The sequence below is a fragment of the Macrobrachium nipponense genome, chromosome 12, assembly GCF_015104395.2.
Source record: "Macrobrachium nipponense isolate FS-2020 chromosome 12, ASM1510439v2, whole genome shotgun sequence".
Taxonomy (NCBI): domain Eukaryota; kingdom Metazoa; phylum Arthropoda; class Malacostraca; order Decapoda; family Palaemonidae; genus Macrobrachium; species Macrobrachium nipponense.
Genome location: NC_087205.1, coordinates 16008097 through 16024007, shown reverse-complemented (window position 1 = coordinate 16024007; position 15911 = coordinate 16008097). Strand labels below are relative to the sequence as shown.

The following is a 15911-nucleotide window of genomic DNA, read 5'->3' as shown; positions in this document are numbered from 1 at the left end:
ATTTTAAAATACTACGGCAAACTTAAGCCCGTATTCTGCGGAGCAGCCAATGTTGTGGTTTGAAATCAGCTGATGAATATGAGTCTGTTTCATCATAACGCAATTCTGAGCGAATGCTCTTGCTTCTAGTTAGCATAAACGAATATCTAGATACTTGACTTATATGAGACAAAGTTATTTCTCCTTATACAGCGTGTTTTTAGGTGGAAATATTTATTGAATATGTCTCGTTGTGAATGTGAACTACTATTTTTTTCGTTAACAGATTACGTTGGCGGCATGTTTATTGCGTAAAAAATTACGTGATTTCGTTCGCAATACGTAATCCTTTATATCATCGTAATACGAACTTTACGTTATTTATCTTATATTGGCGTGAAACCAACAGTAAAATGTGTTCTTTCAAGCACAGTAGTTTTGATTAAAATTATTTTATCCGAATTTTATCTATGGTTGTGTGTGATGGCAGACGTTTACTGCAGTTTTTTTTATTCCTTGTTGCCGATGTACGATAATAGTCATTAGCAGCTTGAACAGTTTTCTCAGCTTCAGTCATAATTAGGTTTAAATTTAACGGTATATTTCCCGATTGATCTTTAATCTATATTGATCTCTGATCTATAGCGAATAAAGTTATTACATTAAGATATCTCAGTTCTATTCTATACATAACGCCATTTATAACAAATACGGTAATGTTGCACTGTAGTACGATGATCGAAATACAAGCCAAACAGATGTTATCCAGTTCGGTTGTACTTAGAAAAAAAAAAAGTCGTTTTCTCGTTCGGTTGTTCATGGTTGTACACGTTCACGCAACGAGTATAACGTTAAAACCATACTTTCATCATTCTCTTTTGCTGTTATTGAACTTATGTAACTAGAAGATGGATAAAGTTAGGCCATTGTAATTTGATCTCTCATAAAATCGAACTATCAAGACTAATGATCATAACCTGAACACTACAGCTACCTGTACACTGTATAAACTTTATTATATCTTTACATACTCTAGATACCCACATGTACTGTACAGTAAATTCTATAGTACTATACTGCATAAATATACTTTTACTTATTGCGCCGTTGTGGGATTACGGCGCCTTTGACTGGTCTAGAGTTTCGAAAGAAGGTGTGCGGCGGCCGTAGGCTTTAAAATCGCTCAGCGTCGAAAATTGCTTGGCGTCGGTGGCCAGGAACGGAACCCCTGCCGCTAACCGAGGGCCGCCTGTATATATATATATATATATATATATATATATCTATATATATATATATATATATAGATAGATAGATAGATAGATAGATAGATAGATAGATAGATAGATAGATAGATAGATGATATAGATAGATAGATAGATAGATAGATAGATAGATAGATAGATAGATAGTAGATAGATAGATAGATATATATATATATATATATATATATATTATATATATATATATATATATATATATATTATATATATATATATATATATATATATTATATATTTGTACAACATACTGGAAGTGTGTTTTACTGCTACAAAGAAGTATTAAGCTACATACTGCAAATGAAATTGAAGGTTCCTCACAGCATCCCTTCTGCACCCAGCTGCACTGCTTTTTTTACCTTTATTCTTCAAGATAACCTTTCTCCAACATTCATTTCTCATTTACAAACAAATCCTTTAGGCATTTACCATGCAAGTCTAGAAAAATGAGGCTCCCTGGTCTTCTTAAATAATTTTTATAATTCTTTAATGCCTGTCTATTAACCCTTAAACGCCGAAGCGGTAAAAAAAAAAATATATCTCCCGTGTGCCGGAGACGTTTCAGAGTGAGAGCGGAAGCGGAAAAAATATTTTTTTTCAAAATCACAGCGTGCTTAGTTTTGAAGATTAAGAGTTCATTTTTGGCTCCTTTTTTTGTCATTGCCTGAAGTTTAGTATGCAACATCAGAAATGAAAAAAATTATCATTATCATATAAAATAATGCGATATATGATAGCGCAAAAACAAAATTCATAATATAATAGTATTCAAATCGCGCTGTGCGCAAACGGTAAAGGTAACAAGTTATTTTTTTTTTGTTGTAATGTACACTAAATTGCGATAATTTTGGTATATAAAACATTGTAAAACGATAAAAGCACCACAGAGAAAATATTATCACAAAATAATGCATGAATTTCGTAAACGCGCGACATAAATAGATATTTTTTTTTCAAAAAAAAAAATTCACCATAAATCTAAATATTGTCCTAGAGACTTCCAATTTCTTTCAAATGAAGACAAATGATTGGATATTACTATACTGTAAGAATATTAGCTTACAAATGCAGTTTTCGACCATATCTGATGAGTTAAAGTTGACTGAATGTCGAATTTTTTATATATATTTTTTTTATATGCAATTATTTCGGAAATAAGAAAAGCTACAACTTTCAAATATTTTTTATTTTATTCTACATGAAATTGCGCACATTTTCATATATAAAACTCTATGAAATGCCTAATATGAAACGGAGCAAATATTCCGAGAATGGGACTTACGCATTTCGGAGATTTGTGGCGGAGAATCCGCGCGCCGAGGGAAGAAAGTTTTTTTTTAAAATTCACCATAAATTTAAATATTGTGCTAGAGACTTCGAATTTGTTTCACGATGAAGATAAATGACTGAATATTACTAGACTGTAAGAGTTTTATCTTACAATTACGTTTTTCGACCATTTCGGTAGAGTCAAATTTGACCGAACGTGGTTTTTTTTCTATTTATCGTGATTTATATGCAAATATTTCAAAAATGAGAAAAGCTACAACCTTCAACTATTTTTAGTTGTATTATACATGAAATTGCGCACATTTTCATATATAAAACTTTATGTAACGGCTAATTTAAAATGGTGCAAACATTACCACAATCGAACGTATGATTTTTTCGGAAGTTACCGCGCGGACGTAAAGAAAATTTTATTTTTTTCATAAATTCACCATAAATCGAAATATTGTGCTAGAGACTTCCAATTTGTTGCAAAATGAAGGTAAATGCTTGAATATTACTAAAATATAAGCGTTTTAGCTTACAATTGCGTTTTTCGACCCTTTCGGTAGAGTCAAAATTGACCGAAGGTTGAAAATTTGTCACTTATCATTTTTTATATGAAAATATTTCAAAATTGATAAAAGCTACAACCATGGGTTGTTTTTAGTTGTATTGTGCATGAAATTACGCACATTTTCATATATAAAACTTTATGTAACGGCTAATTTAAAATGGTGCAAACATTACCACAATCGCACGTATGATTTTTTTTGGAAGAGTTACCGCGCGGACGTAAGGAAAAAGTTTTTTCATAAATTCACCATAAATCAAAATATTATGCTAGAGACTTCCAATTAGTTGCAAAATTAAGTTAAATGATTGAATATTACTAAAATATAAGAGTTTTAGCTTACAATTGCGTTTTTCGACCATTTCAGTAGAGTCAAAGTTGACCGAAGGTTGAAATTTTGGCACTTATCGTTATTTATATGAAAATATCTCAAAACTGATAAAAGATACAAATCATGAGTATTTTTTGTTGTATTCTACATAAAACTGCGCACATTTTCATATAAAAAAACTCCATGTAACGACTAATTTAAAATGGTAAAAAAATTATGTCAAAGTGACGAAATAATTTCAGAGATGTGTCACAGATACTTTTTAGTGCGGCAAGAAAGAAATTCGCGCTTGCGCGCCTGCGTAACGATTGTAAACAAAACAACACCTTGATCCGTGAACTCCTAGCATCCCCCAAGGCGCGTGATTCAAGAGTTTTTGGCTGGTAGGCCTAAAAGTATTTTTCCGCGAATTTTTACAAAAACTTTTGTATGTTGACGTAAAATACGTCCAGTCGGCACCCGAGAGACAAAGAATGTCGACGTAAAATACGTTCAGTCGGCGTTTAAGGGTTAACCTATCCTAAAGGCCAGCTGATGCCTATAAAAAAAACTTGCTAAAGCTTAGCAAATTCTTATGGCTAAACAAAAAATTAAATGCTAATAAAACTGTTATGTGTGGAAAACTTGGGGGAGAGGTATTTCTTCCGAGTTAATGAATCCAAATAGTTTCATTACTAATTCAATACTAGGAATAAACATGAAATCTGAAAGTATAAAGCATCAATTTTCTTCTGAGTGAAAGATTAGTATGAGAAAGCGGCGTGGTTGGTATGGTATTAGCGTCCCACCTCGGTGGTCGCGGGTTCGATTCTCGGCCATTCCATTGAGGAGTGAGAGAGGTGTATTTCTGGTGATAGAAGTTCACTCTCGACGTGGTTCGGAAGTCACGTAAAGCCATTGGTCGCGTTGCTATATAACCACTGGTTCCATGCAACGTAAAAACACCATAACAAACAAACAAACAAACAGAATCACAATACCTAATAAAACAACTATTGATCAACAATAGTTACACTCACCATCCTTTCTCTGTAACTGTTGTCTTCATCAGACAATACTGAATTGATGGTCTTCAAAACCTGGAGAATGTCACTGATCATGTCACTCTCAACATCTAGGGCTATCTTAATCCAATCATGTCTTGCCAGTTGAGATATCAGCTGATCCATAACCTGATAAAACATAACCATCATTGCAAGAAATCTCTCTACTACAGGAACATAGCATAAAAACAGAAATGAATGTCCTTTTCATTCCTTTTACTATAGTACCTCCATCTTATTTTCCACTCTCTCGTAATATTTGTTTCATAGTGCAACTGCGAGGTTTTCCTCCTGTTACACCTTTAAAACCTGCCCTTTAGCAATCTTATGTGTACTCCACTCCATAAAACAAAAACAATGAAAAACTTAAAATTCTTACTACATCAAATTCATAAGTGCATGCATGACAATAATGATACCATAGAGCTAGTTTTCTATTTAATCAGAAAAAAAAGGCATCTGAGCCAGATTATAGTCTAGCTACCATCCCCTTGCTTTAATTCCTACAGTGACTAAAGTTCGCATTTTTTTTAAACCACCAAATATAATTTTCTTCTATCAAGAAAACCAGTAGAGCTATCTCAGTACTACACTTCTGGAACTTTTTCCCACCGATCCTGATTTACTACAGGGAATATTTAGGGTACTATACAACAGGACTTACCAATTTTGTTCTGTATATTAATATGTATAAATTCACTTACGGCCAAAATCGTTTAACATCCCACTAGTCAAATGTATCCTTGGTGTTAAATTACTAACATCTGTATTCATTTTATTAATACAGGTACACAATCCATTATCTGAAATCCTTGGGGCCAGACGTGTTCCAGTTTTTGGAATTTTTCAGATTTCGGAACTGTGGGGTCAGGACCATAATCGAACGCTACTACTGCAGCAAAGATTTTTTTTTTATTCTCCTTTTTTCATGTTTTTTCATTATACAGTATTTATTTTGTTCATGATAGTACTGTTAAATGAATGTGGGATCATTAACATCATTAATATTAAAATAGTGGGACGAATAAGACCTCATGTTCACTAACCATATTTTCAACAGCACAAAAATGTAGTATTATTTGAATGTTACCATAATTGTGATTATTTGACTGCTGATGGCAAAAATTACTCAATAATTTGCTATATATAATTATTTCTTCTTGAAAACAATAATTTAACAATAATCTTAACCTTAACCCTCTTACGCCGAAGCCCTAAAAATCAAAACCTCTCCTGTATGCCGGCGCCGGTTTGGAGTGAGCGCGGAAGCGGAAAAAATATTTTCAAAAAATCACAGCACGCTTAGTTTTGAAGATTAAGAGTTCATTTTTGGCTCATTTTTTTTTTTCATTGCCTGAAGTTTAGTATGCAATCATCAAAAATGAAAAATAATATCATTATCATATGATAAAATAATGCGATATATGGTACGCGAAAAAAAAAATTTCATAGATAATTGTATTCAAATCACACTGTGCAAAAAACAGTCAAAGCTAACGAGTTAATTTTTTTTCGTTGTATTGTACACTAAATTGCAATCCTTTTGATATATAATACAAAGTAAAACAAAAAAAGCAACACCGGAAAAATACTATCACAAAATGATGTACGAATTCGTAACGCACGGACGTAAAAAAATGTTATTTTCAACAAAATTCACCGTAATTCTAAATATTGTTCTAGAGACTTCCAATTTGTTTCAAAATTAAGACAAATGATTGAATATTACGATACTGTAAGAGTTTTATTTGGATTAGAATTGCAGGATTTTCGAACCATTTCGGACGAGTTAAATTTGACCGAATGTCGAAATTTTTATATATATATTTTTTTTTATATGCACATATTTCAAAGATGGAGAAAGCTACAACCTTCAATTATTTTTTATTGTATTCTTCATGAATTTGCGCATATTTTGATATATGAAACTTTATAAAAAGGTTAATATGAAAAGGAGCAAATATTAGGATAATGCGATGTACGTATTTCGGAGACTTGCGGCTGCGAATCGGCGCGCGGAGTGAAGGTAAATATATTTTTCAAAAATTCACCATAAATCACAATATTGTTTTAGAGACTTCAAATTTGTTTCAAAATGAAGAAAAATGACGGAACATTACTAGGCCGTAAGAGTTTTTAGCTTACAATTGCGTTTTCAACTATTTCGGTAGAGTCAAATTTGACCGAACGTGGTTTTTTTTCTATTTATCGTGATTTATATGCAAATATTTCAAAAAAGAGAAAAGCTACAACCTTCAATCATTTTTAGTTGTATTCTACATGAAATTGCGCACATTTTCATATATAAAACTTTATGTAACAGCTAATTTTAAATGGTGCAAACATTTCGACAATCGCACAAAAAAATTCTGATTTTTTCGGAAGAGTTACCGTGCGAACGTAAGGAAAATGTTTTTTTTTTTTCATAAATTCACCATAAATCGAAATATTGTGCTAGAGACTTCCAAGTCGTTGCAAAATGAAGTTAAATGATTGAATATTACTAGAATATAAGAGTTTTAGCTTACAATTGCGTTTTTTGACCATTTCGGCAGAGTCAAAATTGACCGAAAGTTGAAATTTTTTGCACTTAACGTTATTTATATGAAAATATTCGAAACTGATAAAAGCTACAACCATGGGTTGTTTTTTGTTGTATTGTGCATGAAATTGCGCACATTTCCATATATAAAACTTTATGTAACAGCAAATTTAAAAGGGTGCAAACATTAGGACAATCGCACGAAAAAATTTATCGGAAGAGTTATCGCACGAACGTGAGGAAAAAGTTTTTTCATAAATTCACCATAAATCGAAATATTGTGCTAGAGACGTCCAATTTGTTGCAAAATGAAGGCAAATGATTGAATATTACTATAATAATAAGCAATTTTAAGTTTTATTACAATTGCGTTTCTCAACCATTTCTGTAGAGTCAAAGTTGACCGAAGGTTGAAATTTTTGCACTTATCGTTATTTATATGAAAATATTTCAAAACTGATAAAAGCTACAATCATGAGTATTTTTTTGTTGTATTTTACATGAAATTGCGCACATTTTCATATATAATACTTCATGTAAAGGATAATTTAAAATGGTGCAAAAATTATGTCAAAGTGACGAAATAATTTCCAAGATGTGTCACTGATACTTTTTAGTGCGATAAGAAAGAAATTCGCGCTTGCGCGCCTGCGTAGCGATTGTAAACAAAACAATGCCTTGATCCGTGAACTCCCAGCATCCCCCAAGGCGCGTGATACAAAAGTTTTCGGCTGGTAGGCCTATAAGTATTTTTCAGCGAATTTTTAAAAAAACTTTTTTGAGCCGACGTATGATACGTCCAATCGGCATACGGGAGACATTTTGACTCGACGTTTAATACGTCCAATCGGCGTAAGAGGGTTAATACAGTATTACAGTTTCCTAATAATCAAAAGTATGACTGCAAACTGATGACAACATATTGGCATTAAAGAACAACCCTCTCCCAAAGAAATGTGTCTTACTTAACATTAAAGTTGAATTACAAGTTGAATTACAATTCCACTTGTGAATTTTAACCGTAAGTAACACTATAAAATATATTTTGCCTTATCGATCTTGAAGAAGGTTGTTCTTTATTGCCACTATGTCATCATCAGTTTGCAGTCGTACTTCTGATTACTAGGACACACTATGTGGGATTTTTTATACCACTATATCAAAGTTAAGATTATTGTTAAATTCATGTTTACAAGATGAACTTATTACCTATAGTATATAGCAAATTATGGAGCAATTTGTGCCATCAGCAGTCAAATGATCCTGATCATGGTACGTTCAAATGTAGCCACCGTCATGACATGTCTATAATTTGAACAAGAGTAGAGGGCAACCAGTAAGCGAATCAAATTACAGCTGTAGTATTCTGTTCGAGAAAGAATGTTTTGCTTATAGAAAGTTAATGATGACGTATGTAAGCGCTTTTGAATACATGATGTAGTTTTTAATAGTGTATGTAGTTTACTGATTACTAGAAGATTACACTGAATTCCTTCTCATTACTTTGAGAGCAGAATTGTTGGTTTACAGATTCTTCTGGAACAAAAGTATTTTTTTGTGTATGCGTCAGAAGATATTTACTACTAATGCTGCATTGACATAACTTCAAAACAAATTAATCTCTAATCTCATGAGGAATGTTAATCCATTTCTGATTACTTGCTGGTCACAACCTTTATAGTCCATGTGCCAGACAACACACACACGCACAGTGTGCATTTGTACAAATGCCTATTGGTCAAAAAGACTCAAATTAGCAGTATGTTTTCTTGAGAGAGAGAGAGAGAGAGAGAGAGAGAGAGAGAGAGAGAGAGAGAGAGAGAGAGAGAGAGAGAGAGAGAATTTAAGACTCTAAGGTTTGGGAGATGTACAATTATTTTATTATCTTGGGATTTTTTGTTAATCTTGGGATTTTCCAAACTACTAACCTTATGAAATGATGCTCTACTCTCCACAAAAATGTTTTCAGTTTTTAGAATTTCGGATAAAGGATTGTGTACCTGTATATTTTTATAGGCTTCTCAAGCATTTCATAAATTCACTACTTAAAATGTAAACTATGCTACTGAGAAAATAATTAATGGTCAACTGAAATTACAAAAGAATTCAAAGGAAAAAATTACATTTTATAATAAAATAGTTTACATAGCTAATTTTCTAACTAGCGTGGCAGCTAAATTCAGAAGTCACGCTAGCACTTCAATTACTTAGTGTATGTGGCCGGTCTCGCCCACTAATGGAAATAATGAGAACGACCAAGCAAACAACCTCATTCCCTCATTCAGTTTTTGTGTCCCATGTCCATCAGAAGGGAGGAGAGTGGGCTTCAATTCTGTAATTACTTGGTAAGTATTTTTTTCATTACGAAAATGTCCTTTTTATATAAGTAACGTACCCTTACTATGTAATTACATGGCTGAAGCTCATTTTGACAGGAGGTGGGTGTCAGGTGAGCTATCTACTTGGGAGCTGGCATATGCTCCTAAGTGCTTGGAGTATGAGCTGGCGCCAGGCTGCCGCTGGTGCCAGATGAACTGGAAGTCAGGAGGGAAAGAGCTCAGGAGCTGGTGGGCAATCCTGGGTGTTCAGAGCACTGCTCTCAGTTGTCAAGAATGTCTTCTCTTCCCTTAACCCCAGATGACACAACCGCTTGCATGTAGGCTATACCAGATAAACCCAAAATCAAATATACAATCAGAGTATGCTTCTCCTCATTATTTATGTTTCTTTATTGATTATAATGTATATATGAAAGTGTATGTATGTGTATATATCTATGTATGAATTTCTATATATATGTATGCATGCATGTAGGTACTCGGAAACTGTCTATATCCGTGATTTATAAATTTTATTTTGTATTACTTTATTTATGTATATGTGTTCTTGGGTTTATATATATGTTCCTATACACACACACACATACTATAGATATATATATATATATATATATATATATATATATAATATATATATATATATATATATATATATATATATATATATATATATATATATATACATCTATATATATATATACATATATATATATATATATATATATATATATATATATATATATATATATATATATATATATATATATATATATATATATATATTATATATATATATATATATATATATATATATATATATATATATATATATATATATATAGTATATATATATATATATATATATATATATATATATATATATATATATATATTATATATATAATATATATATATATATATATATATATATATATATATATATATATATATATATTATGACAAATAAATATCCACCCCATGACTGGGATCGCTGAGGGAAGGAACAGGATCTGGCCGAGAATCATCAACAAAGATGTCGGACAACAACTGCCAACCTTCTTCTGTGACTGGCTCAATATCGTCAAATAATTCGCAATCACTTACTGATTTGCACACTATCTATGTCTCATTTTCATCATCAGATTCCCCTGGTACATATATTTATCTGAGGAATCTCCAGAGTCACCCATGACTAAAAAATACGAGCAGAAATTGATAAAAAAGCAACCAGAACGATAATAAAAAGAATTCTACAGTTGCACTATTGTCTATATGCGAGTCGACATGTCGGCCTGAGTGATAAATAACGGGAAAAGACAGGAAAGATTGAAAATACTGAGCTCCCATTGGTGAAATTACGGTGGACGTCTCAATTCTGTCACTGAAACGTCACGAGATGCCTTACTCCTTCCCTCTGATTGGCTAGTGGGCGGAGCTTATGTTTGACAAGGGATGAGAGAGCATATCCCAGCAACGAGAAGTCTTCAAATACACAATCCCAACATACCAGCTCTCGGTACAAAAGAGAGTGGAAGGATGTATTACGCTACGTCCTGGGAATACTTGCTGGCTGTCAAGTGACGTAGTACGGTACGTCCTGGGGGGAAGGGGTTAAAAATCTTAAAGGGGCGAGAAAAACAAAACTAGGTCTTGGAAGAGTACTTGCTCTTGGTAAAAAGTTCAAGGGTAAATGAGCAAAGCTTCTTACCAAGTTAAACATAGCTCAATACCCCTTAACCTTTAGAGCCAGACTAAAAAATCAATATGCAGCACCCAAGGCCAGGTAAACTTTGAGGTCCGCCAATTTAAGAAAAAATACATCAATGGAAAGAGAAGATTGGGAATGCACAAGGTGTGAGAAAAAAATTCTACAAATTTTTCCCTTCCTTCTACAAAAAGTTGAAAATTACTATTTACAACCCCTTGTGAGGCCTCTTTCACAAGACAATCATAAATTTTACCAAGTTACATGTTTTTTCAAATAAATAAATTTATTGTATTTTGTAAAATTATCATTACAACTCATACAATATCAAAACAGATAAGAAATTCTGAATACATTTGTTGTACATATTTACGTAAATTTACCAAGATCGAAGATAAGATGCAGTAACTATTTTGGATTATACTACATCTCTTTATATTTGTTGGCATTGAAAATTGCAATCATAACTGACGTACTATCATAAAAGATAAAAACTAAAACCAACAGCAACCCCTTGGTATACTTAAGAGGAAATTTATAAAAAGACATCAAGTGAGAGAGATCACAACTAACCCCTGAGCTGCCTGTTTCCTTGATCTTGGGTAGTCTAAAAGTTGCCATTAGTGAATTTATGGGCTACAGAAGTAACAGCACCTCTTTCCGGCCCAATTCCCCCAAATCGATGTTGTAATATTGATGCTCACTATGAGTGGGTCCGCCCATCACCCAAAGCCTTTTATTGCTACTCATATGAGGGGGTCTGTCTATTAAAGGTTAAAGATGGAATAAGAGATTTTAGATCTCCTCAAATCAAAGAGGTAAAACACCTTTTTCCACAGATTTTGAAAAAAGGGACAAGGAGTCTAAGAGGCCAACTACAAAAACAATGGTTTCTTAGTCTGGTACACGGAGGTAGAAGATTGACGACTGTATTCAACAATGGCCTCTGTAGTACATCTTGAAAAAACCCGCCCCTTGTTCTGACAAACTTCGAACAGTTTGTACAGTCTGTCTGGGTAAGGGCAAATGACCTTTGGTGGTATCTCTTGAAATGAGGTTGACTGAGTAGACACAGATTGGGGAAGGAGTCTTGGGAAGTCCACCAACCACATAGGAACAGAAGTCAAATACTAGCATGGGTCAGAACGAGGTTAAGAGGGTCATCGTAACATTGCGATGAGCCTGAAAATATTCAGCACTTCCTTGATTACAAGCACTCCCTGGTTATTGGTGGCCTCAGTTATCAGCGATCCGGTTTTATGGTGCTTGTCTAGCAGCAACAATAACTGGATTTTCAGTGCCGATAAGCAGGAATCTGTGCATATTGGGACTGCCTGTATGTCAAAGGGCAGGAAGACGTAATGGTCAAAGGTGGACCGAACTTGGAGCAGGATGCCTGCTGCCCATGCTAAGAGTCTGAAGCTGGAGAACACAAGAGAGGAAGGCAGTTTCCTTAATGTGGCAAATGGTTCCAAAGACAGCCTACCCCATAGACTCCACGGATCCCAACAAAACAGAGGATTCAAGGTCCACTCAAGGGTAAAAAAAAAGTTTCTCACAGCCCAGTTCATCTGTCAGAACTTCAGATGTCCACAATAGGAGTTCTTTTGCTGTTGGTGGAGAGAAAAAGCGAGTGTCTCCTTGCTAACGTAATCATGTTAGGGCTGTGGTCTTATCTAAATGGATACCAGTCTAGGAGAGGGCAAGGGTCAAGAAGCACTGAAGCCCTAATTGAACTGCTTTCAGCTCTCTGACATAGACATGATGGCTCCATTGACATGTTCCTGAAACTTCTCAGTTCCCAGAGCAGGCTCCCAAACCTAGATCAGGGAGTAAGAAGTCTAAGACTAACATCAGAGGATGTAGGAACTTTTTGACAGAATAAGTTCAAACAGCCACTACTGGGGGTTTAACTAAATTCCAGGCTTTGGGAAAAACGATGGTGTCCAGCTGTGTTTCCCTGTCCCAGTTGGACTAGTGTTAGAAACCTTTGAGCATCTCTTTGAAGGGAAACTAAGACAGGAAAGATTGATGTTCATGCCCAGAAAATGAAGACAAATGTAAGAGGAGCGAGGATTTGAGAAGACTTAAGACGTAGAGGCCGAAGCCTTGATCCCCGAACAAGAAGACCCTGCCTTGTAAGACGGACCTGGGATACTCTACCTAGTCCAGATGTAGACATGGAAGAGTGTCCTACATATCCACGGTCTCCATCCAATCACTCCAGAAAATGGATGCCAAGACGTTCGTCTCTATCTTGAACTTCGTTCTCTAAATCCAGAGAAAAAAAGGAGCTATGGCTAAACAGGCTTGCTCACAACTCTACAGACTCGCAAGAAAACAAGTGAACTTGCAAATCATCATGCAAACTTGCAAATAACTGAGCAGACAAAATATACTGAGTTTGAAAGCTGTAAGCTGAAGGCTATACGAAATCAGCGATAATACTCCACCAAAAAAACCAGTTAGGTAACCAGCAAATACTAATGAAAAAAGCTGCTGCAAAGATACGATATTTACATCTAGACTGGCAGAAACAGAATGAGGTTGTCTGTTTGGGTGTTCCTGGTATTCCTGTTAGTGGGCAGGACTGGTCACCTACACTACACAATGCAAGTGCTAGTGTGAATTTTTTATTTAAGCTGCTGCACAAGTTAGAAACAATACCTATGTAATTACTTGGTAGGTTACTTATATAAAAACTAAAATTATACAGTAGAAACAAAAACTAAAACCAAACTTACTATTTTCTGCTTTTCAAGAAAATATTCCTGGCGCTTGCATTTCAACTGATAATTACCACTAATTGTTTTTGTACTTTCTAACTGTGCCACCTCTGCTACAAGTGACTGGAGAATTTGGTGCTGCTGCTGCATTTCATGACTTAGCAGCATTCGAGAATTCAAAGCTTCTGTGGTTTGCTGTCTATAAAAATGAAACTAATTATTATTTTTCTGTGCAAATTGCAACATCAACATTCCCAAGATAAAAATTATGAGTTTCTGTAACTGTTTTATGTAAGTCCCTGTTCTGAGCTATTACAAAATAAAAATACTGATCTCTTACTTTATGATGTTCCTATCCTTTAATAACATTCAACCATGCCACTAACCTAACTTTTATAGCTCTCATAATGATGGTCTGAAGGGGTTGCTCATAATAGATATACAGCACTAATTTTAATATGTTACAACTTGAATATCTAATCACTGCTACAAAACACAACAGCCTTACATGCAAGAAATTCAGTAAAAAAAAATCCAGAAAATTAGGATAACCAGAGACAATTTACAGAATGAAGTTTTACCTTAATTTTTCACCATATACCTTACAAAAACCATAAAATCATCAATCATACTGGTGCCTCCTACTAAATTTTGGTTCCAATACACAGGCTAAGCCACCCTAATTAACAAATCCCTTTACAACGCATGCATGTCTCTCAAAGTGGAATGTTCCAAATACCATTCAATGGTGAGGGAGTGACATATGAGATTCCAAATGGGGAACCTAATGCATACCAAGGTTCCCTGCAGTCTGCAGTGTCCCTTGTGCCTACAGCACATATATTTTCTCCCTTCTACTATTCAACTGTTACCTTCTGACCAAGTCCCCCTATCCCAATCCAACTTCTAATTTAAATATTTAATTCATGTTACTATAATTTTCATGATAATAAATATGTAAGTTGTGTTCATTTAGAAGTAAAATAGTAGCATATACATTATTCCTTAAAATACATCTGAAAACTTACTGTATCATGGGTAAAGCTGTTGGAAGTTTTTTTCTGTGAATTGCTGACAAAAGCCGGTTAGCTTCTTCAACCTCTGCCTGCCGTCTTGCTTGCAAAATCAGCCCATCTAGACGTCCCTCTTCAGTCTGTCGCAACCTAATTAAAACAGCCAGATATATCAGTATTTTAATCTACAAACTGGAAGTGAAATAAGAAATTGGGACAGGTGAGAAAAGGAAATCCCTAGGTTTGAGGAATCTAACCGAGATGTAGACATTTTTCTTGCTTTAAGGAGGTAAAGACTTAATAAAGTATCCTTGTTAAGCACTACACCCCAAGCAAAATAGGTTCATTTGCAGTAAGAATACTTAAAATTTAAAGCTAGATTCAACAAGTAACCATTTATGTATAAATGATTAAAAAGGAACTCCAGTATCTATAAGGAAAACAAAATCTAGACAAAAACCTGAACAATTCCCTCGACTTCTTTCTGCTAAAAAGTTTTATTCCAAATTTCAAATATGGCAATGCTCAAAAGGTGCATATTTACCACCGCCTCAGTGATGAATGAACATCAGCATTTTTCTTATAAATATTATACCAAAATAGTAAACACACTAGTAACACATTATATTTCACACTTACAGTTCATCAAGTCTATTAAGTTCATTTACATTTTGCATGTACTCTAATTTTCCAGCACCTCGTACCAAATGCATATCAAGATTGTCTGTATCCAAGAGACAGTACTCTGTAGAATCCTCTACTCCGGCTACTATTTTAACACCCTGTAATAAGGATAACATGAAAAACAAAATAACTTTTTATACAAGAAAATACTACAGTATACCTTACTTAGGTATGCACATAACAAATAACAATGAAAATTATATAAAGTCTAACTTATTTGAACACTCAATACATTTACTATACTAAATAAAGCAACCAAAACCTTTAACCATATGTCCTGATGGCTCAAAAACACTGGTTTACTATATTATATAAGTAATGTATCTCTACCATAATTTTTAAATCAGCTTGTTACCAAAATACTCTTATCATATTTTGCATTATTTTGTGGTAAAAAGTAACTATGAGAAAATTACGCTTGTTTGT

At 33.9% G+C, this 15911-nt stretch overlaps 1 protein-coding gene across 1 annotated transcript in view; it reads right to left on the bottom strand.

The window, feature by feature from the left end:
- LOC135224363 (HAUS augmin-like complex subunit 3) overlaps positions 1–15911 on the bottom strand; it is a 67082-nt gene that overhangs the window by 13593 nt on the left and 37578 nt on the right. Inside the window, 4 exon segments of the mRNA XM_064263304.1 lie at positions 4453–4605; positions 13807–13987; positions 14817–14951; positions 15441–15583. Coding sequence (XP_064119374.1) covers positions 4453–4605; positions 13807–13987; positions 14817–14951; positions 15441–15583 — 612 coding nt within the window.